General features: G+C 40.8%; 1 protein-coding gene across 1 annotated transcript in view; it reads right to left on the reverse strand.

Annotated features, from left to right (window-relative positions):
- Window positions 1-24,605, reverse strand: part of LOC116966482 (heparan-alpha-glucosaminide N-acetyltransferase-like) — a 110,103-nt gene that overhangs the window by 16,238 nt on the left and 69,260 nt on the right. The window contains exons 7-10 of the mRNA XM_033012765.1: window positions 22,682-22,794; window positions 21,518-21,639; window positions 17,445-17,571; window positions 15,966-16,052 (exon numbers count right to left, since the gene is read on the reverse strand). Of these exons, the coding sequence (XP_032868656.1) occupies window positions 15,966-16,052; window positions 17,445-17,571; window positions 21,518-21,639; window positions 22,682-22,794 (449 nt within the window). The remainder of the gene's footprint in view (window positions 1-15,965; window positions 16,053-17,444; window positions 17,572-21,517; window positions 21,640-22,681; window positions 22,795-24,605) is intronic.

Below are 24,605 nucleotides of genomic sequence, written 5' to 3' on the forward strand. Positions count from 1 at the left end.
CGGAGAATGAAGAGAGAAAAAAAACAAATCAGTGATTATATCCAGCAGAGGTGTTCAGGAATTGGAATCGGAGTTAGACACTTGGGCAGTTGAAAGGTCCTGAATTTTAAAGCACCATTGTTTGAGTGAAGCAACATAGATGCAGCCTGAATGTACAGAGAGACAGTTTCTTGACCTATATGCTTCAGCTGTGTTACAATGTGATTTATAGCCTTTAGTCCAGACAATGATAGAATCAACAGTGATTGGGGCGCATAGTGTGTTTTCCAATTTTCTTTTTGCAATCTCGACTTTAAACACATTTCATCCCAGATATTTTGGCAGAAACTACTTCAGTGCCATGATTATTAATTATCCATAACAAAATTAATTTGGCTGTTCCTAGCTCTCAGTGGTCAGTGGCTGATATTTCTTCAAGATACACACAATTTAGCTGCAGCTTATCAAACCCATGCAGCATTGTTTGTGCGTGGTCGTTCACCCATCATCACAGTCAACATCACAGAATTCTATATTTGATGCCACACTCATAGGAGCAGTTTAAGAAGAACCAACACCTCAGAGAAAAGCTCCAGCCTTATCCAAAGACACACACACAGGCCATTTATAGAGTTTTAACCTACTTACGAGTGGGGCACTTTTCATGACCTCTTCGCTGAATGACACTACTCGTAGGTCAGCGAGACTTGATTGAAAAATACTTTTATGGAAGATAGACACAAAATGCTGGAGTAACTCATGCAGGGCAGGCTGCATCTCTGGAGAGAAGGAATGAGTGGCGTTTTGCGTCGAGACCCTTCTTCAGACGTGTTACACTGTGACATCAGTCTGAAGAAGGGTCTCAACCCAAAACAACACCCATTCCTTCTCTCCAGAAATGCAGCCTGTCCCACTGTGTTATTCCAGCATTTTGTGTCTACCTTTGATTTAAACCAGCATCTGCAGTTCTTTCCTACACAATACACTTGGTGGACCCTGGAGAGCAAGAGTTCCCCTGTAACCTATTCAAGTCTAATTCAAATCCTATGCTTCCTCAGACACCGAGCATTGCACTACAAACCTCCCTGCATCATCAAGGTTGTTGCCAGTGGTGTCCTGTCCTGTAGACTATCTAATCAGTTCTCCCGTGACATTAGATGGCCACATAAAGTTTAATTTTGATAACTTGAATGCGGTTAAGTAAATGGAATTTGTTGATCCTTATAAAGCTCAGTGGGGATTCACTGGGAACAAATACAGGGCAAAAAAATTAAGAAACCACATAAACTAGAAGAGGTCATGATACCTCTTGGTTTACAATCTCCACATCAATCCAATTATTTCATTCAAAATCACATTGCTTCTTTATTATGATCCCCCGTTATAATTTTATGGGGTTTTTCTTTGTCTGGCTCTGGGCTAAATGCCAATATTCTCCATGTCATTGGCATGTGCAGATATTCACACTACAGGATTAATGATTGTGACGTCAATACTGCAAGCTCATTGAGAAATAATTATCAGTTGATTAACAAGAGAACCCATGGCAGAATGTGATGAACTCCTAATGGCTTATCGGACTTTAGTTAAACTCTCCAGGAGACTCTGGACTGGGGTTCTAATGCTCACTTACTTTCTCTTTTCGTGACTTTTTAATAATCATACTGCAAGCTTTTAGAAGGGGGGGGGGGGGGATTTAGTTCCTTCTTTTGTGTCCAATTAATATATTCAACGCCTTGTCTCAGTCTGATAGAGAGCCAAAAGTGAACAGGAACTGGATCCCACTGCTTTCTGAGAATATGCTGGACCAGAACTGCAGAAGCAAGCTCAAACTAAAAAAAATACAAAGTTCTGGATAACTCAGTGGGTCAGGCAGCGTCGCTGGAGAACATGGATGTGTGTCATTTTGGATCTTGTTCATTATCGCTGAAGGTCAGGTTCTTCACACTAACTGTGATAGAAGAAGGGCCTGTCCCACTTAGGCAATTTTTTAGGCGACTAGGCTGCCGCCACATGGTGGCCGGGTTGTCGCCTGTATGGTCGTGAGTCGTCTCCTCAGTCGCCCAAAGAGTCGTAGCGTCTTTCTGGTCGCCGCTGGATTATCAACATGTTGAAAAAATTTCGGAGACAGTCAGCGACAGTGGGTTTGGTGCCAATGAGCGTAGCTTGTCTTCTCCTGACATAGGTGCTGTCGTAGTTGTCGCCAGGTTAACGTAGGTTGTCGCTAGTGCTGACTTCGGTTTTTTTTTGTTGTTAAAGTAATGATTCTATTTCAAATTTTATGTCGAAAGGGGGTCCAGTCGCCGTTATTTCAGTGACTGCTACGACTCTGACAGTCGCCAGCAGCCGCTTAAAAATAGCCTGAGTCGGACAGGCCCTTAAGGGGGGAAAATCTCAAAGCCAGCTGGGGACAGGACAGAGCATGGCAAGTGATAGGTGGATACAGATGAAGGGGGGTTTAGATTAGCAGGTGGCTGGACAAAGGCTGAAAAGACAAAACCTGTGAAGGATGGAACAGGAGGAAATTGTAAAACCAGAGGAAGAAATATAGGTGGAAGATGATGGGGGGGAGGGGGAAGGGGAGAAATGGGTGAAATAGTCCAAGAGGAAGAAAATAAATAAACAAACAACTAGACAGCCAGACAGATGTGTTGGTTGTTGGTTAGGAGACCTTGGTTTTACACTTTATCTGCAAAATATGCTCAGTATGCAGCTCCCCTTCATGCCATTCCTGCTTGTAGACACAATTTCACAGTAGACCTGGAACTACAGACTTCTGACACCACAACAAGATTAGGTGTCTGTCTGTTAAACCATCGATCAAACAAAAATAGAGGTTTGTGAATGAAAAGCAAAAAGCTGCAGGTTTGAAATAAAAAACAGATAGTGCTGGGGACATTCAGCAGGTAAGAAAGCTGCCTTGGAAAAAAGAAAGTGCCAAGATTTCAGGTCAATAACACTTCTGGAAGTTTTTACCATTTTCAGTTTTTATTACAATTATCTTGACAATTTTTACCTGTAAGTATTTCTACCGAAGGCGTGAAATTCAATTTAGCCAACCTTGGTAATGGTAATGGTAATGTTGGTACGCACAGGAAGCAACTAACTTCTGCCTGGAAGTTTACTCATTACTGGATCAACATGTTGCATTCATTTCCCACGAGAACAGTAGCGTACTGCAAGCCTGCAGTTGTCAATCACACACAGCCAAAATCCACAAATAAAATGCATTTCTTTCCGCACCTGTGAATTAAAGGCTCCATAAGGCACCTTTCATACCACCCGCCCTCTTCTCACTGCTATCATCGGGCAGGAGGTACAGAAGCCTGAAATTCCACACCACCAGGTTCAGGAACTGCTATTTTCCTGCAATCAGCCCACACAACCAACCCTACCCCAACAACAGAACACAATGGACCACGCCTCACACTATCATCCGCTTGTTTTGTTTTTTTAATTGTGTTTTGCACTGGGGTCTTGTTTTTTTCACTGTGTTAGAGACAATTTCACAGCACCAATTAACCTATTACTGCATGTTTGGGGTCAAAGAAAGAGCGTTCACGTCGCGCCCTGTTTCCACCAATCTTTCCACCACTATGCACAAGAAGCACAAGAAGCGCAAGACACCATTGTAGGCAGATGCCGAGACGTGTGTTCAGCTCTGGCTGAACAATTTCTAATCTTGTGATGTGAAGACTGCATTTTTGGAATGTGGGAAGAAACTGGTGGAAACTCACATGGTAACAGGAAAACTACCCAACTCCACACAAACAGCATGCAAGGTCAGGATCAAACCAGGTTGCTGGAGTTGTGAGATAACTGCAGCAAGGGCCACACCATTGCATGGCCAGTAACCCAGTCACATGGTTTAGCTTCCACTTAGGCCACTTAGGCTGTAGATAGTCCCCTCAAATAATATTAAATACATCAGAGAAGAAAACACTCAAACAGAATGCCTGAGCTTTCACCCAAACCAAAGTGAGCCTACCACCAAGCTCCCATAAACATTTTATCCTGAATGCTTTGGGATATGAGTTCATGTGTTCAACATTGCAGTATTTATCTTCATGACTAATCAAGAGTTGCTCTGTTCAGAGATAGAATTTCTCATCAAACGAAGAGCGAAATGAGTAAAAAACAGAGGAGAGAATAACGTGGAAATTTTATTTAAATTAGCTTCTCATGCGGTGTATTTCCTTCAAGGAATTAAGCTGTTGGCAATACAGATGGTAAATGGTCTCAGAACGAAATGTCTTTTCTGAACTTATATTTAACCAATGATTCCCCGATGACATAACATCAGAATGAAGATCAATTGTAGTCTTCAACTGATGTGACGTTACGCTTCTGGGTCGAGCTTGAAGCATTTTGTACACAGTGGGTGTGTTATTAGACTGAACCATCTTACAATGATTGGAGATAAAGATTTTTAACATAAGACCATAAGACATAGGAGCAGGATTAGGCCATTCAGCCCATCGAGTCTGCTCTGTCATTTGATCATAGCTGATCTATCTTTCCCTCTCGACCCCATTCTCCTGCCTCTCCCCAGACCCTATGACACCAAGCAATCTCTGCTATAAAACTACCCAATGTCAACCTTCACAGCTATCTGTGGCAATGGATTCCATAGATTCACCACCCTCTGACAAAAAAAAATCCTGCTCATCTTCATTCTAAAGGTGCATCCTTTTATTCTGAGACTGTGTCCTCTGTTCCTAGACTCTTCCATTACTGGAGACATCCTCTCCACATCCACTCCATCTAGGTCTTTCATTATTTGATCTATACCATAAACTATGACAACACAGTGACTGCACATGAAATGAGAATCCACTGTCTGTATAGCACATTGGGACATCCTGGAAGGGCTGCAAAAGGCACTGAGTAAATTATGTTTTTACATGTACAATATATTGTGTGTGTAGTCTAACATTAAGGACATTATTAAGAATGGGAAGCAGACATTGACTGAATAATATCCAATATATTACAATAATACTGGTCTCAAAGGCAACTATTGCCAAGAGTAATTCACCAGATTCTCCTTGTAAAACTGTCCAAACTGTTTTGGACTTTTATAACCATTAGGATAAATAGATCTTTTCATCATAGATCTTAGCTTTAATCAATACAAACGTTTCCAAGGTAAACCCTATTATCTCAACCGCAGGAAAAGAAAAGCAACAAGGCTCTCGTGTGTCATGTATCTAAGCATTGCAGGAATTTAAGGTCAATCATTTTAAAACACAGTTTATAGGTTCAATTACGTAATTTAAACCAAAATGTTCTTAAACTCTACTGTGCAACAGTGTTTAAATATCTTCCAAACAAATGCCGTAACAAGAGATGTAGAAATATGTGGATTGGCACAGCTTTTCATTCCTCCTGCAGAAATTTCTCCTTAAAATATTGTAGGAGGTATTCCATCTACAAAGGACCATAACATTATTCAAAGCTTACAACCCAACAGTATGAATGTTGACTTCTCTAAGTAACCCTTGCTTTCCCTCTCTCCATCCCTGCCCCATCCTAGTTCTCTGACTAGTTTCACTGTCCTCCTGATTAAATTTTACTGATTGTATGCCTCATTGTCACCTTCCCTTCAGCTAACAATGATCCATTCTATATTTTCCTTGGTTCTCCATCCCCTTTGATCTCTCGTTTTCACACCTTACTCTTCCATGTCTCTAGTTTCTCTCTCCCCTGACTCTCAGTCTGAAGAAGGGTCTCGACCCGAAATGTCACCTATTCCTTCTCTCCAGAGATGCTGCCTGTCCCGCTGAGTTACTCCAGCTTTTTGTGTCTATAATTCAAAGCAAGCTGAATGAACTAATTCACTCGCTTTCCCTGTGAGAAATGTACTCATTTATGATATCTGTGTGGCCAAGATTTAGATGTACTGCTAATGTTTGAAGCCCTACTTCAAAAACTGAGTGTGCGCTGGCACTACAATACAATCCCATGGGAGTGGAGTATTGCTAGAGATGCCAAAATATTTTAACACTACCTTTAGTTGATTAGGGAAACATGAAAGACCCACTATTTTATTTTAGTGTCCAACATGGGCTGGGCTAGTCAAGTAATATCCATAACAATGCCTGTTCACCTGCGTTGAATAATGTCACTGCAGAATTGCAGTGTAGCGGGTGGCATCAGCATCTTGACCCCAGACCAGCTCTTTGAAAGAGTTGTAAAAATGTTCTCCTTCCCTGTACTTTCCCAGAGTTACTGTAAACCTTCGCAGCATAATTCTGCACAGAGGTAAAAGTTGTGTCGCTGTATTAACTCTGGTATTTGAGCAATTCCAAACCTATCCCATTCACAATTTTCGCAATAAATTGTATTTGTGTTTGGATGCAGTCCGAAATAAATTCAAGCAGAGGTTTCTTAATATCCCACATCCAGGGTGGGCCAAATCTCTGCCCACCAAGTCATTTGGTTGAGGAATCCATTACTGATTGAAAAGAAAAGTGTTGTCTTTGATCTGGGCAAAGTACAATAGAGAATTAATATTTTTAATGCATGTTGTAGAGTTGAATATTTATTAATGTGAGTGAAAGGTGGATTGACAGGTTCGTGCACTCTGCTGCGATGAAGGTTAGTTTTCTAAACTTGTGTGTTCCAGTAAGTGCTGGGGAGGACGAGAACAGCACATGGTCACCAGCTGCTGTTAAGGCCACAACCCATCATCAATCACAGGACATTTCACCACCAACCATCAGCATTTCCAAAGCAAGTCACAACAGCCTGAAAAGCATCCATTTCATTATATCCTTTATAACAGGGTGCTGATTGACAAATTTCAGCTTTCTAATAAGCTGGCTACTTCTGAGGACTTCCCTGCGAATGGCTCCAGCTGCTCTGTATTTGAATGTATTTATCAATGGCTATCATGGGAAGAATGGTTTCAAAACCCTGACTGCACCAGTAACCATAATCTAGAAAAATAAAGTCATACAATATTGCAAATCTATATTGCATTTTGCGATTGCATTTTTTTTGGGGAGGGTTGCAAAATAATTACATGTTAGTTCTAATAAAAGTGCAGATTATTCAAGCAAAACCTGCATTGTGTGCAGTTAGTTTGTAATAGTAAGGTAAAGGCAACTCAACGGAACAGGCAGCATCTCTGGAGAGAAGGAATGGGTGACGATTCAGGTCGAGACCCTTCGACCCAAAACGTCACCCTTTCCTTCTCTCCAGAGATGCTGCCTGTCCAGTTGAGTTACTCCAGCATTTTGTGTCTATCTTCGGTTTAAACCAGCATCTGCAGTTCCTTCCTACACAGGTAAAGGCAACTGATTCCTGCTCCTTTGGTCATACAATTTGGATCCTATAAAGTTAAGTTGAGTTTATTGTCAAATGCACGAACATGGTGAGGTACAGGATCCAGTTAAAGTCCAGTATGCAGCAGCATCATAAGGCACAGGCTACACTACAAAAACATACATTATACATAAACCACACATAAATTCCACAAAACAGTGAAAAGAAGACGACTGCAAGCAAAACACGACATTGTGCAGGACATTTTAAAGGAGATGATGCGAGGGAAGGTTTCTTTCTACACAGAGTTTGGCGAGTGCCTGGAATGCGCTGCAGGAATAGGTGGTGGAAGCAGATACAGGAGTGGCATTTAAGATACTTTTGAATAGACACATGGATATGCAGGATATGGAGGGATATGGATTGCATGCAGGCAGATAAGAGTTGGTCTTGGCATCATGTTCGGCATAAACGTAATGGGCCGAAGGGCCTATTCTTGAGCTGTACTGTTCTATATTCTATAACCAAAAAAAAAGCAACTCCTTTTACAAAAGCACTTGCAATCTTTTTGAAACTTCCAAAACTCCTATTAACTTTTGTTTCACAGCAGCTGGTTCAATTGTTACTATACAATGGAGAGGGATTTTTCCATAATTATCCAGCATTCACCATTCCCTGTGCAATTACATGATTGAACATAATCAAACCTGATTGAATCAAGCTTTGATTTAATACATTATTACTCCTATTGTATAGTTATTTCACCTCTGAAGTTTTTTCTTCTGATTAACAGGGAACTTTAGTCACCATACTGATGGATGTTAAAATTGCATTTAATAGAAACAAGAAGGAAAGATTCTCAGTAATTAACAAAACTGAAATAATATGCTGCCTGGAATACAGTACCTGGATGTGAAAAGATGATTTTGTGCTCATGTAATTAGTTACCAGTGCAAGGTAGACACTGATTATAAGAGGAACAGGGGTCAAAGGAAAGAGTACAGCATCCAAAAAGTGTGAGCTCTAATAAAGGCAATACAGTTTCAAAAGCTTGTACAGTACAGGTGGGATTGAAATCTTTGACAGATTTGTATTTTCAGTGTTCTATTGTTGGTGGATGCAAAGTGAAATAGTTGACCCTTTATTGAGCTGAGATATATGTACTATCCAATGCTGCAAATTCACCAGTCTGAAGAAGGGTCTCGACCAGAAACATCACCTGTTCCTGCTGTCCAGAGATGCTGCCTGTCCTGCAGAGTTACTCCAGCATTTTGTGTCCATTTGCAAATTTCTGAGTATATTAATCTCCTCAAGTCTGCAGACACTCGGAATTACTCTGTTCCACTTGTGCCATAAGTGTAAACATTTGTTTCTAAATTAGCATCTGCCAAAATAAAACCTTCCACCCTTGTGGTCATCGCTTTATACTATTGTTATGGGTTTCCACAAACTTTAAATGGTACAGTTTCTTGATCTTTATCACATGGAATCTCTGAATCACCTGTATTTCTCCACGTTTAGGTTGCCAAAATCCAGAGTTCCCCAAAAAGGACAACATTTAATGTTGCTCCTCAACAATTGGGAACTATTAAATTCTTTAAAATCAGGATGGGAGCAAACATATGTGGAGCACAAAGACTGAAATGCATGGAGTGGTTTTTTCTGGAATGTAAATTCATGTAATGATGTGTAATCGCCCACCTTGTTAATAGCTTCAGGCTAACTGCAGGCTGTCATTCTGATTTCCCACATATCGTCCACAGCCCAGAAACCGACCAAGATGAATGAGCAGGTCATTCATCTCATTGCTTGTAGAATGCAGATTGTATATATTATAAGGTTGTATAATTAAATTGTGTGCTCAACTTGAGATGTTTTAAGTGATAAGATCATATATCAATGCATGCATTCTCAATCTTTGCAGTTGGCAGGAGATTATTTGTAAGATTCACAAGTTCTTCTAGTTTTCTAAGTCCCATTCAAACCCGACAAGTGCATTGAGAAAGGTTGTCTACCTTAAATTCTCTTGTAATATTCACTACTTGTTGCAGTTACAATGCCTTGAGTGCAAATATTCTAAATCAAAGTGCTATCTGGTTCTAAATTGCGTATCTCCCATAGGCAAATCAATTATTTTTCTTCTTGTGACAACTGATTGAAAGCCTTTTAGTAAAGACGGTGTACCTGTCTCTTTAAATTGCGTTGTGGAATTCTCCCTTGCAAGCGTCTCTCCATATTCCGGATGATGTACAGGGAATTCTCCATCAGACCCAGTGACATCAGAAGGCAGCTGGGCCCAATTGGGAGTTTTGTGCAGACAGCGGAGCAGCTAATGCAAGTCAGGTGGATATACGATACATTCTTTGGAACATTTTTCTTTGCCTTTGCAGCTGTGTAGACTACAAGGTGACCATTACTAAACAATTTAATTGAGTGAAGTATCTGCGATTAGCTGCCAATCAATTCTCAAAAGTTAAGTATTTCTATTTTACCCATTATAAGATTAAACTTCCTTTCCAACTTCTTAAGTAAGCACAGGAAAAGGGGAAGATTTCTCTTGCTAGAAGCATTTGGCAAAACAAAAGCAAATGAACTGTGCAAATAAAATGCCCACAGGAAACTTAAAGCAAAACTCGGATCATGACACCTTAACACAACCAAACGAACTGACAAAACTAGTCACCAAGTTGCAACAGAATTATCTCTGCCAATTATGTGTAATTTCTATCCTGATGTGTTCAACCTGCAACGTTGGTAGAATTTTGTGCATGGGTCCATATAGTTCTTTTTCATACTGCATTCCTCAAGTACTGCAACTACAGCAGATTTTTTTTTAAATCATAGGAGATTACTGAGACAAATACATAGATTCTGCCTCACCCACAGAGTTTCTCCAGCATTTTTGTCTACCTGAGACAAATACAACACCACACTTCATAAGGGGGAGGGGAGGAGAAATAGGAGCAGGAGGGGGAGGTTAAAGTGGTCAGCAACCGGGAGATCCAGTAGTCCTTGGTGGACCAAGCGTATGTGTTCAGCAAAACCTCTGAATCCTTTCAGAAGTCCTGGACATGTGAAACACACTGGCTACATAGTCACAGATCCAAAGTCAGTTGAGTGTTTATAAGATTAATATCCACTTATTTGGGAGAGGATCATGTTTACAAAATTGAAGGAGTGGAAATTCAATCTCGGTTGCATACAACAAATGCACAACATGGCGGAGGCTATTTACTTTAATCAAATGCTGCAGACGTCTCCGATTCGCCGATCTTCTAAGGACTTCAGCTAGAGCTGGAATTTCAATCATTTTGACCTGGGCTCGATTCAGTGAAAGAGAACACCTCTGTCAAAAAATGTTGCATGTAATTTATCATCAGCGTGCAGAGATACTCCTGTCAGATCTTTAGGGCAGATTTTAAGCTTGTTCATGGACTTCATCCATCCATCAGCATTGAAGGACATTGTTCATAGCAAACACTACATTGTACAAAGGCTAAATCAATCTGTGGGCTTGCAGTTCTTGCTCTGTTTTTGCATTTGATTTTTAAACATTGGCTAATGTCTTCAGTTTACAGATGGTTACTGATTTGTTACTTCCTTGCTAACTGAAATATTAATTCAATCACTTCTCGCACTGAGATTAAAAAAAGGTGAACCACTTACGTTATCTCAACAGTGTCACAGGCAGGCCATATCTTCTCTAACCTTTAACCCCGAGTTAATGATATCATAAATTCTTCACAAAATATCAGCCATAATGACACTATCTGTCTGGAATCTCTTGCTGGTAAAATCTGCATGGACGAGGAATATTCATTCTCAGATAAATGAGGGTATGACGAGTTTTATGAGCAGGAGCAGGGAAACGCTCACACTGTGGTTGACTGCCAGACATATGTTATACAATGGTACACACAATTGCTGGGGAAACTCAGCGGGTGCAGCAGCATCTATGGAGCGAAGGAAATAGGCGACGTTTCGGGCCGAAACCCTTCTTCAGACTCGTATACAATGTAAGAAAGGACAAAAATAATTAACTTACCTTTGTTTGTTGTCTTTCACATTCACAACCATGGAAAATCAGCCACACATAATAGTAATAATTAATTACTCTTATTGAGATAAAATGAGGATTCTTGGCATAAAGAATCAGAAATGGCATGAGGTGAAACTCATCTAAAGAGCAAATAGTAAGGCCTTGACTGCACCACCAGAGGCAGGAGTGATCCAATTGTAACATTTAAAGGGGAGTAGGTCAAATATCTGAAAGGTAATAATTTATTGAGCTGTGGAGAAGAAAGAGGAGGGGGAGAAGAGCAGACTGCGTTGCTCTTACACAAACACAACAGGCTGAATGGTGATCTTCCATACCTTCCATGCTGTAACGTTTTCTTTTAAACAATTCCAAACCAGCATCTGCAGTTCCTTGTTTCTATACCATGTAACAATTCTATCCTTCTCTGAAGACAGAAAGGAAATGAACCTTTGGTCATAAACGCTAATTGGACAATATAATGAGGAATAGATCAGGTAGATGCACAGAGCCTCTTGCCCAGAGTAGGTGAATCGAAGACCTGAGGACATAGGTTTGTGAAGGGGAAAGGATTTAATAGGAATCTGAGGGGTAAATTTTTCACACAAAGGATGGTGGGTGTATGGAACAAGCTGCCAGAGGAGGTAGTTGAGGCTGGGACTATCCCAACATTTAAGAAACAGTTAGACAGGTACATGGATAGGACATGTTTGGAGAGATTTGGACCAAACGTGGGCAGGTGGGACTAGTGTAGCCGGGACATGTTGGTCGGTGTGGGCAAGTGAGTGGGCCTAAGGGCCTGTTTCCACATTGTATCAATCCATGACTCTAATGGTGGCTACATATTATAGACCACTTCCAAAATTTGATTCCATTGAAAACATTGAAATGAATTTTAAATTGATCATGTCGTCGCATCTTCATGAGTGTGTTGTGTTAGTGAACAAGACTGAATTCCCACCCCTTCTAGTGCTTTAAAACCACAACTTCCTAAACTACTCAGAATTATTGTCAAAACAACAAGAAATACTTTTAAATATTATTTTATCCAGCCACAACTTTATACACAGCTTTAGCATGTGGATTTTGAATAAAATAATCCAAGGTTCTATGAAAGCATATCTGTTACTTTGTATGGAAGAAAAGTGGTTGCAATAAACAATGCTCTGGCAGGCAAAACCCAGATAAATAAACAAAAGAATAAAGCAGAGACCACAAATAGATTGGCTAAATAGGCTCTTCTTTCTTCCATGTCACAATATCTTTGATTCTATAACTGAATATGAACCATTCAGTTGAACTATAACCTTAATTTGGCCAATATACTCAAACTAATTCCACCAAAATATAGGCTGTAAATTCATCTGTGTCAGACCCATGATTTGGATACTAGAAAACTGAAATAATGCTGGAAAAACTCAGTGGGTCATGCAGCTTCCATCACAGCAATGTGATGGATGTTTATGTAAATTATGTTGTGTCTTGGGTCTATTTGTTTGTAATGTATGGCTGCAGAAACGTCATTTCGTTTGGACCTCAAGGGGTCCAAATGACAATAAATTGAATTGTATTGTATTGTATTGTAGCTTGTGTGTGTGTGGAAAGAAAACCAGTTAGTATTTCAGGTTAAAGACCCTTCCAGGAGTGTAGAAGTTTACAAATTTATTTGCCAATTGCAGTTAATGACAGTCCAATTGTAAACCTTACATTTGAGACTGCGATTTTTACAGAACAAAGGAATATGTGGCACATGCAAGAATATGGAGACAGATTATAAAACAGTCATGATCACACCGAATGGTGACACATGCTCGAAGAGTAAAATGGTTCAGTCCTATTACCTCTGATTTAAATGGCTGATGATTGAGTATCATTACATACATTGGCGGTCAATGCTTCTCCCTTCCTGGGCTTTCATTAACCTACCCACTACATTCTGTTGATTACTCAACTGGACAACTGCTTATCAATGCATGCCATAACCTTGAAAAGTGTATCATTAACTTTAACTGCATGAAATGCAGGCTTTTTGCATTAAGCATTCAGAGTCAAAATGGGCGTTTTGTAAAAGGTTTTGCGCATATTATTTTAGTTATCATTACTGCACTGTATGTAGATTGTTCACTCTGTGAACTTAAGGGCCTGTCTCACTTGGGCATCATTTGCGCATCACACAGGTGGCGCGCGAAGATTTCGTGAATCCCAAAATCCTGGGGCACCGCGCACAACCGCGCGTCACTGCCTACGTCACCACGCACCATGCGCGCGTAATGCACTCCATGCACGCATCACGTGCGCGTCACGACGTACGCGTCGTGTGTCGTGACGCGTAAATGATGTCGCGTAAATGACACGTAAATGACGCCCAAGTGGGACAGACCCTTTATACAACACAGTGTATTGTATATTGAACTTATACAATACTGTGTATATACGAACTGTGATAATAGACTAATAATCTGTTTACTCAGTTAAAAATATAAAACTCCACCCAGTCAAATCCTGACTAGTCCAACGGCTTACACTTTTTTTTCCAGAGACAGCCTGAACCAAACACATTGTGCCATTCTTGTGCCACAAACATGAACCAGATCTTCTTTTCTTATTGTAAAGTATGAATTAAAGGGCATATCTTTAGAATGGAGATGAGGAAGTATTTCGTTAGCCAGAGTGTGGCGAATCTGTGGAATTCATTGCCATAGACGGCAGTGGCCAAGTCATGGGATATTTTTGATGATCAAGAACTGAGCATCATCTACAATGCACTCCAGTTACTTCCATAGGATACTCCAACTGTGCATCTTCCAATCCAGCTGTGTATAATACTAATCGAGTGCACGTGAACATCACCAACTACAGATTCCCTGTGATGATGCACACCATTCTGATTTTGGAAATCATTAGTCCCTTATCATCATTGAGTCTGAAGTCTGGAACCTTCATCAGAGGAACTGCAGCAATTCAAAATGGTGGTGCACAACCACCTTCGCAAGAGCAATTAAGAAAGGGCAATAAACGTCATTTCCCAGTGACACTCCGATCCTGGGAACTGAATGAGTAAAAGGAAACAGCTCAGCAGGCGTTCCCGTTTTTCACTGGCTGTGCATGTTTCTGACACCTTGTCCACTCAAGGAGTGTGCAGCTCGTTGTCTTCAGAATCCATCCAAGCCTGTCTTCAGCTGAGGGCCTCGGCTCTCATTTACTCGACATTAAAAGCACATTTTAAATGGACAGGCCAACGAGAAAGGTCAAGATATTCTATGTGCAAGAACTCCAGTTCATTCCTGTAGAAGCATCATCAATATGGTTACAGAAGATGCAGGACATCAGTCCCTTGCTCAATTACTTGATGTTCTGCAGGACATGTATTATTATAGATAGCCTGGAGTGATCGCAGGGCACTGATATTCTACAGATTGTAATCTTAAAAGCAGCTCGAGGTCGGAGAGGGCTGTGTGTCTGCTTTGTTGTGACATCATGCCCTTCACATTATCCTGAACAAAAAAGATTCAAGCATTGGCCGTATCCTGCCCACTTTGATTAGATATTTAAAAGCACAAAGGAGGACATTAAAGACACCAACATACATACAAGTCTCTACCTTGGACACATTTTCCGTGTTGAAGAATAGAAGAAAATGTCTGTATTTTTTTTGTAGGAGGGAGGGGAACAGCTGAAAGGCATTAAGTGCAGCACCTCATTTATTTTCTTCTGAGTGGGAGCTTCCACAGGAGACATTTCATCATGTACAGAGCACGAGGGAATACTGAGCACGAAACACACGGCACCGTATGCAATGGATTATCACCATTTCAAAAACTGGATCTCCTTCCCACGAGGTACAGGTCATTAGACACATCGAAACTCACACTGCCTGTGCCTAAAATCCGCATGCCCATGTCCTTTCATTGTATCGCTCAATTTGTATCTTGAATATCCCTTTTTGACTCATCTGTGCATGATTCCATTAATTTATTACAGTAAAGATGTTCTTTACTTAGAGCTCTGACCTACTGACCTGTCGGTCAAAGTTTTCCAATGTACTTGAAAGTAGGTATCACCTAACCTATTTTATCTTGAACACCAGTCACCACTTCCATGACCTACTTTGACCACGGTATTCCGATACCTCATACACTTACCTTGTCTTCAAATTATATTAAACTCATGTGCCACTTTATCTCTGTATTCTCTTGCAGTCATACAATTTCCCCAGTCTCACTTCAATCTTGTGGACTCGCTAATTTTGCCTGGCCTCAATTGCAATCCCATCCCCCACTTGTGGCTACCATGTCTTTAATATGACCTCAGAAATCATCCATATCAAGTTGCGGTCAGTTTTGGTACCCTCTGTGAAGGAAATGGGCTGCTGCTGTAAACTCATAGCCACGAAAAACAACATTGGGGAAACCAAGTTACTGCACAAAGCCGACATAACTTTTTTTTCCAGCGAACTTCGATAGAGAATTTGTATGAATGCTCCACCACATCTTTTCCAGAAATGTCCATTTGCTTTTAATTTCCATTATAGCACTGTTACATAATTAATTTCATGATAGAAGGATGTTTTACGAAAATGATCGGAAATGAAATTCTGAAACTAGGACTTTTTGAATTAGGGAATATCAATTTAAACCTGAAACAAGTATTGATGTAGGTGAAGTTTGCTCATCATTCTTACCTGCAATCCAATAAAAGCCATTAGAACGGAATTGATTGTTCCCAGGATTCCTTCAGGATCGAAAGGCTCAGTAGTGTGATACAGCACCTAAAATATAAGATAAATATAGGAGTGTGAGATAACTCGTACTGTTCAAAGATGCCTACGCTGACTCTGTTATGAGTTCCATGGTCCTTACTATCCACAACTCCACCAAGGTTTGTGTCATCTGCAAACTTACTTATCAAATCACTGACATTATTATCCAAATCATTAATATATATTAACCATATAACCATATAACAATTACAGCACGGAAACAGGCCATCTCGGCCCTTCTAGTCCGTGCCGAACACTTACTCTCACCTAGTTCCATCTACCCTCCATTCCTTTCCCCTCACCCAACAACAAACAACATAGGTCCCAGCACTGATCCTTGTGGAATACCACTGGTCACATACCTCCAGTCAGAGAAAGACCCCTCTACCACTACTCACTGTCTTTTATGAGCAAGCTAATTTTGGATTCAATTTACCACTCATCATAGACCCTATGGGACTTAATCTGCCTGAAATTTAACTATAGTTTATTTCTCCACATGTGCTGCCTGAAATGCAATTTCTGTTTTTATTTGCAGTTTCTTTCTTGAATTGAGGTACATGCATTCTTGGTAAACTCCATAAAATAAATTGAAGAAACAAGAAACTGCAGATGCAGGTTTACCAAAATAAAGGCTCAAAATGCTGGAGTAACTCAGCGGGTCAGGCAGCATTTCTGGATAGGCAAGTTTCGGGTCAGAACCCTTCTTCAGACTCAGCTTCTTCAATCCCGGCCCAAAATGTCACCTGTTCATGTTCTTCAGAGATGCTGACTGATCTGCTGAGTCACACCAGCATTTTGATTTCCTTTCTTCAAACTTCAACAAACTTGCCTTGCTTCTAATCCATGTGCACAAGATTACAATTTGACAGTGAATGAAGTTGAACAGAGGGAAAGCAGCTCTTTTATTTAATGAAACACATCAAATCGCATTGGATTTGGTATCAAATTCTAACATCTGGTCTCATGTTTGCAGTCAATGGGTGCTGGGAATGATCCTGCCCTTCATCCAATCATAAACCTCATTCTGTCTTCTTTTCTGTTCTCCTTCTTCCCTTAGCCTCCTTACTTGCAGAAAACATGTCACATATGTAAGATTCTCCAATTCAAAAGGAAAGGTCATTGACTGAGTCAATAGACAATAGACAATAGGTGCAGGAGTAGGCCATTTGGCCCTTCGAGCCAGCACCGCTATTCAATGTGATCATGGCTGATCATCCCCAATCAGTACCCCTGTTCCTGCCTTCTCCCCATATCCCCTGACTCCGCTATTTTTAGTGTCAATGACCCAAGTCCCACCTTCTCCTCCCTACCCGACCTGCATAGTTTCCTGCACTTTCCAGACAAGGATCTCAGTTTAATTCATTGCAATGCAGTCCACGACTACCAAGGAGACATTACCTTGCACGTGGGCCAGTTGTAGATGTGATTTGTCCCCAGAAGCCATTTGTCAATATAACCCGCTGCCCCTCCAGTACAATTTGAGAACATTCCATCATCTCCTATTCCTCCAGCTCCAAGGTAACCTCTGTGAAGTCAATTACAGTAACATAAGGCAGGGTTGAGCAAAGAATGCCTCTTCTAATATGGAGTGATCAGAAGCAGTCCACTTTTAATATCTTTAATCTATCCAAATACAACAGAGATATGTCTTCCAGTTAGAGACACAATTGGAAGTTAGGCCACTCATGCTTTATCCAAAATCTTACAACTTAACGGAAGTTTACTTTAATAAATTCGAGTCCAACTTCTCACAGATTATGTATTACCCACTCTGTATTAGACATGAGCTGGATGTGTTATGATGCATGGAGCTGGATTAAAGGAAAACAATCTATTGGACTCGGAACAAAGTCAATTGGTTCAGAAAATAGTCTGTTTAATGAGTGCAGGAAGTAGAACTAAAGAGAGAATTGATAATGACTAAGCAAAAGTAGAATACTTTCGCCAGATAACCAGGGCAATATTTCTCCAGCAAACAAAATAGAGAGAGGCAATTCAGCACATTTAAATTGCACGAGCACAAACCATTGTTGTCACTAACAGTGCATTTGCTGGGTTTTACTTTAGTGGAATTACCTAGCTGTCTCCACTCTGTCTGGGAATAGTGTTCCTACTGTATGCAACCCATAAGAAAGTACTCTTATAAAACTGACATGCTGTAACTATTTCTTTTCATGGGAGTCTAATAGTGCAGGTGGATTATCTTTTAAGAAATTGACACTAGACTTGGGATTAAGACAAATACTACATACAGTAATGTGGAATGATATACCCAGATTTATACTGTGCCAGCAAAATAACTGAAAAACATTATGAATGCACCTGTATAGGATCGGGATAAAACAAAGTAGAAACAAACAACTCTAGATGTTGGTTCACAAAATAAGACACATAGTGCTGGAGTAATTCAATGGGTCAGCCAGTATCTCTGGAGAACATGGATAGGTGATGTTTCAGGTTGTGACCCATCTTCGAACTGATTGTGTGGAGTGGGGAGATAGGGGAGGAGGGGCAGGACAGAGCCTGATGAGTAATAGGTGGTTACAGGTGAGATTTTTTTAATAGGCTGCCCCTCCTCTCTTCCAGCTTTCTCCCCTACCACCACAATCAGTCTGAAGAAGGGTCTTGACCTGAAACGTCACCCATTCCTTCTCTCCAGAGATGCTGCCTATCCCACTGAGTTACTCCAGCATTTTGTGTCTACCCTCAAATAATTAAATTTGGAAGTTCAAAGCACCAGTGTTTCGAAGGAACTATGAAGAAGGGTGCTAACCCGAAATGTCACCTATCCATGTTCTCTAAAGATGCTGTCTGACCCACTGAGTTACTCCAGCACTCTGTATTCCACACAAGAATTCAGCATCTACAGTTCCCTATTGCTTCATTTTTCTGGGGAATTACTTTATTCTGACAACAGTTATAAAATAAATAAAAGATAATGCACTGGAGGAACTCAATCGGTCAGACAGTATCTGTGGAGGGAATGGGCTGATAGTTATAAAATGAAATTGTGGTAAACAAATATCAAGAATGCAAAGTATTTTCATCTGATTTAATTTCCACAGGGTGCAGTTTTTGTTTAGCTCTAATTTCCTGTAAAGGTCTTTTTTCCAATGGGCCTGCTTCCTGGGGACTATGTCATGCACATGAACAAATCATTACAAAAAACGCAGTGTAACATATGCAGATTGTGTAACATTATGTGTTCATCCCTCTAAATGTAACAACTGCTCCCTGTATGAAGTGAGAGATATTTCAGTCTAGAGGGTTCAGTAGCTATCTGGTTCCCATGAAATTCTCAAGCCGCATTTGAGATTCTGTTATGCACAATATAAAGAATTATGCAAACACGTTTGTTTTAGTTTAAACTGCATCTTGCTTTCTCCGTGCTCTTAGATTTTAAATGAGGGAAGACACAAGGATGGAGAGTAAACTAACTGCCAATTTGCTCTTGCCTATCTTAGACCCTAACGCAAGGAAGTGTCCATCTTCTGCAGGTGTAGCTACCCACGGTGACTGGGGAACCAGCTACAGTGGAATGGGAAAGAGAGAGGCAAGATAACATTGACACCTGAAAAGAAAACCTGTCCAAATGAGCAGGTTGATGTGATGAAGACTTCAATGTCTTTGAAAATATTTATAAACCAGAATATATATACATGTTGAGTCTTTAAATTCTCGGTACAGAATTGAAAGTTTGTGTGCCCATTATATCATTTGAGAAGCAAGCACAACCTGTGACTCTGCTGCCCAATAGAATCAGAATGTGAACTCAACATAGATACAGAGAACACAGTATCTTCCTGGGTTAAAAATACAAAAATGTGGAAAACTTTCAGGCAACGACATGACAAAGTATTCATTTGTACAGAAAGGTTAGAAATTATTGTTAAATTCACCTATATGATTCACCTTCTTTGCAAATGCAGTCTCTAGCCTCTGGGGCTTCATATTGTGAGAGACAGAGTGAGAGGGGGAAAAAATCACAACACAAGTTCTAAATTAAATGTGGCACACCTCTGGGCTAAGCAGGCCTGAAGATGGATGCCCTCTCATTCCACCCGCCCGTTTGCGTGTGACAGAATATGATTATCTAATGTCCCCTAGCAAGGTCTGTAATATGAGCCATTAATCAAAAGGAGCAGCTCATCAAGTAAACAGAGTTCCCATCGCAGCTGACTGGAGCCCGCGAGACCTGATCATCCAAAATTCCCAGCACGTGAACAGAAGTGCTACAGAAGAGGTGCTGAGACAGACTTTTTTTTTAAACTGGCTCGTGGGGCAGTATAAATCACACACGGCGGCATCCGTTTGACGAGTTGCTTCATTAACTGTGACTGGTTCCTATTATTCAGGAGATGCAAAGACATATTCCAGGCCTCTTGTGTGACAACTCCAATACGTCTGAAGTGTCCTCTCCGATACTGAGCGAGCCTGGGAGACAGTCATCTGATTGAATTTAACATTCTCGTTCCCTTCTCAGATTGGAAACAATCTTTGCAACTTCCATCTTAATATTCCCTCCACATCCTTTCAACCTCTGGCCTCTAGTGTGCTTCCCTGCACTCTATCTTCAGCTGCTTCCACTTAACGCTTCCTCCCTCACATCCTTCACCTCAGCATTTCTCTCCTCCCTACTTTAAAAAATATGTTCAAAACCTCTCCTCTGAGATCAGTCACATCCGAGAGCGAAGTCCGAATGAACTAACAGTTGATATTCTGAATTAACAGTTTACACAGGGAGATGCAGGCAAGCAAGCAATCCAGAGATGTGTACCAAAGCTTTGAAGTTACAAAGATGACTGTCATCTGGCCCCAATGGTGGCATTATTGTCTTGAAATCAGGACTATGTACACTTAAACCTGCTTCTTCAACACTTGATTAAAGCTGGCACCTCTGTTAACAATGAGGATCTGTTGCCATTCTTATGATGTTGTGTTTGAACCTTGATAACCTGAAAGGTGTCGTATGTATGTGCACTCATTCAATCACCTGTTATAAAGTCTGTGTGTAACAAGTTGGGACTGAATTTTCAAGAGTCATTTCCAAGAAAATCGTAAGAATCTGTTGACCTACCTAGTGTGCAAATATTTGTTCCCTGAAATATCACATCTTTTACACTCCTATGTTGGTTAAGCCTGTGATTGGATCAGTGCCATTGTTTCCCATTAAAGGCATCTATCAACATGAGTAGAACTGTGAGCAGCAGCAGAAAGCATTACTACCCTAAATGGTTTCTGCTGCTGTCACCACCACTGTCTGCACCTTAGACCCCGAGCTCAATCACTGTGTTACTAAAATTAACAAATGGCAAAACATGAACAGCAGGCCCAATAACTCTTGGTGTGTGTGGTTGCTCAGGTAGCAGGCAATTGTCCCCTTTTTTCTGGGACATCTTCTTGATAAACCACATATACCATGGGTATTTGGAATCCTCAAAGCTGTTTGTCCCAGCACAGATTGAACTTACGTGGGACATCCTGGGACTGGAAGGAGGAAGGTAAGACACAGCCATAATAATTCCAGTATGGTGATAAATATCCACTCAGGCCAGTAGATGAGTATTTCCCTAACCGGGCTCCAAATACGGTCCTAAGGATGTAATCATAATCACACACAAGATGCATGAGAAGGACAAAATGCTACAATTAAATACACAAATGAACAAGTTCAAATTAAAAGGGATCATGGATTGATGCTAGAGTCCCGCATTGGCTATCGAGAAATTAAAGTTGGTACTAATTCAAAGATGTTAGATGCCAACAGAGGATGCCAAAGAGGATATTAAAATAGAGGAAGTTGCAGAGATGATTTTCTAGACTAGTGAGGAATCTAATATGTGAACAAGGATTTTAGATTCAGTCAAATGACTTCTTCCAGGCTGTTTTGTGAGAGGACAAATAATAAAGATGTCACACACTAGGTCAGGAAAAAAGGCATAAGGAGAAACTGGAAAGTGTTATTGGGAAGATGAGGGGCAACTTTTTCACACAGAGTGGTACCTCCTGTATGCTGCTACAGGAAGCTGCTGAGGCAGGTCCAATAGCAACATTTAAAATACATTTGGATAGGTATATGGATAGGAAAGACTTAGAAGTATATGAGTCAAATGGGACTAGTTAAGATCGACATCTTGGCTGGCATGGATGAGTTGGCCAAAGGGCCTGAGTCTGTGCTATATGACTCTGAAAATGAACATGCATTTCCTTAAACAGAAAGATGAAATAGATTACACGGATAGCCAACTGAGAAACATTAAAACAGATTGCAAGATCTTCAATAAATATGTGAAAGGGAAAAGAATAGCAGAAGTTAATGTGAGTCACTTACAGGCTGAGATGAAAGAAATTATATTGGGAAGTAAAGAAATGATGGAGAAATACAAACAATATCTGTGCCTCTTTATTCATGGGAGAACCCCTAACCCCTAATTATCTATTTTCATGACAATATGCAACTTTGTACACAAGCGAGACACTATCTTATGTGGCCAAGTTCTGAGGCAGTGTAGGTGTTACCTTAAAAGCCTCTGAGATATAACAGACCATCTGCCTCCTGAGGGAATGCAATAATTTCCACAAATGCAATCTCCCATAAGAGTGAGTATCGCAGATCACCAGAAGGGATTTCTCACCGCGTATTGTTTCAGATCCTTTTTAGCACAACAGGTCTCCATCACAGCAATGACAAAATATGTGAACCCAAGACGCTGCAGAACTCCTGGGATTCTGGCCCTTTCCCATGATACTGTAAAAAGAAAAGAAAGACATTTTAACCTCACTGATGTCGCTGCCTGCTATGGATTAGTTCCATGCTGACGGCACATCTGACTGTAACCCAAAGTGAGGGGGGTCACAGGTCTGTCCTTAGTAAATAAAAAAAATCACATGAAATTGTAAAAAGATACCAAGTAGATCAGTCAGAGTCTTGGCCTGCATATGCTCAACAATAATACATAGTCGGGGGTGGTGGGAAGGTGTGTCATTTGCCTTTGATTCCATAGGTAAGGGAATAAATGATTTGCCAGCATTCCACCCCTGACTACAAGCACGACCTTTGCTCAATGTGATCCTGTATGGTCACCAGGCAGAGGAGGAGCAGCCTTGATATTGGCGACTCCTCACTTGTTTTTCTCATCCTGTTCCTATTACTGCCTGTGGTGTCTGTGAGTTTCATTGTGCAATTATTTCTTCCCTAACCTACGGAATCAAAGGTCGATTACACATTCCCTCCTGCCATTCATAAGGTCAGAAGTGATAGGACAGAATTAGGCTATTCGGCCCATCAAGTCTACTCCGCCATTCAATCATGGCTGATCTCTCTCTCCCTCCTAACCCCATTCTCCTGCCTTCTCCCCATAACCCCCGACATACGTAAGAATCACGAACCTATCTATCTGTCTTAAAAATATCCATTGATGGCCTCCACAGATTCACCACCCTCTGACAAAAGAAATTCCTACTTATCTCTTTCCTAAATGAGTGTCCTTTAATTCCCGACTGTCCACTGCGGACCAAGATGGAAGCCAGGACTCCAATTTGTCTACTTGGCATCTCTGAACAGGATGATATGTTTTTTTTAAATTAGGAACTAATTACAAGGGAACAAACCTAATATGCTTTGCTGCATAACCAAATGAACAAACCTATAAACACAACATCCTTTTAAAACGCAGTAGCATTCAATTATGAACATATCTTTCCAGCAAGTGACACAAAACATACACTGCTGTTATTTTATTGACATGTAATCTCAAGTCCAACACAGAAATAATGGCCAATTGGGCAAAGGGCAATGGTCATTTTGCAACCATGGGAACATGTCACATTCATGGCAGAGTCTAGGGTCTATGGGATCTAGAAACAGAGAAAGGAATGTGATAAGAGGTAAGCACAGGCTAGTGAGGAGCGTTCTTATCTCTGGGTCTGAAAGCTGTGGCTCCAATGCCCACTCTAAGACATGCTCAAAACCTTATGCTGGTGCTTAATTACAGTACCGAGGGAGACTAGACTGTCAGAGGCACCATTCAGATGAGACATTTAGCCAGGGTCCCAGCTGCTTCCAGATAGATGTAAACATTTGCAAGGCACTATCTTGAAAAAGAACAGGGGAGTTCTCCTCAATTCTCTTGATAATATTTATCCATTCATTATTAAAACAAATTATTGCAATGCCATTCATAGGAGCTTACTTTGCAAATATTGGCTGCTGCATTTCCAGGATTACTATAAAAGTACATCATTCGTTGCACAGCACTTTGGTATGTTGAGAAAGAGACTTGAAAAGCACAAGTACAAGTCTTCCTTTACGTTACTGTGCTAGAACAGATGTCTTCTCAGTTTGGAGTCCCACCAGAAACTGGTCCACGGAAAACCTCCATCAGCACAACATGGCTTTCAGGTTCCTCGTGACCTTCAACACACTCCACCGTTAGCAGGCTTGCAGCTGCACTGAGTGGATTAAGCACACACTCTGAAGACCATGTCCCAGTCTCCTTCCTCTCACCTTAAGTTAAGAGAGGCTTGTGCCATTTGCTCTCAACTGCGTTGGGAATCAAG

This window comes from Amblyraja radiata, chromosome 37, assembly GCF_010909765.2.
Source record: "Amblyraja radiata isolate CabotCenter1 chromosome 37, sAmbRad1.1.pri, whole genome shotgun sequence".
In the NCBI taxonomy this organism is placed as follows: domain Eukaryota; kingdom Metazoa; phylum Chordata; class Chondrichthyes; order Rajiformes; family Rajidae; genus Amblyraja; species Amblyraja radiata.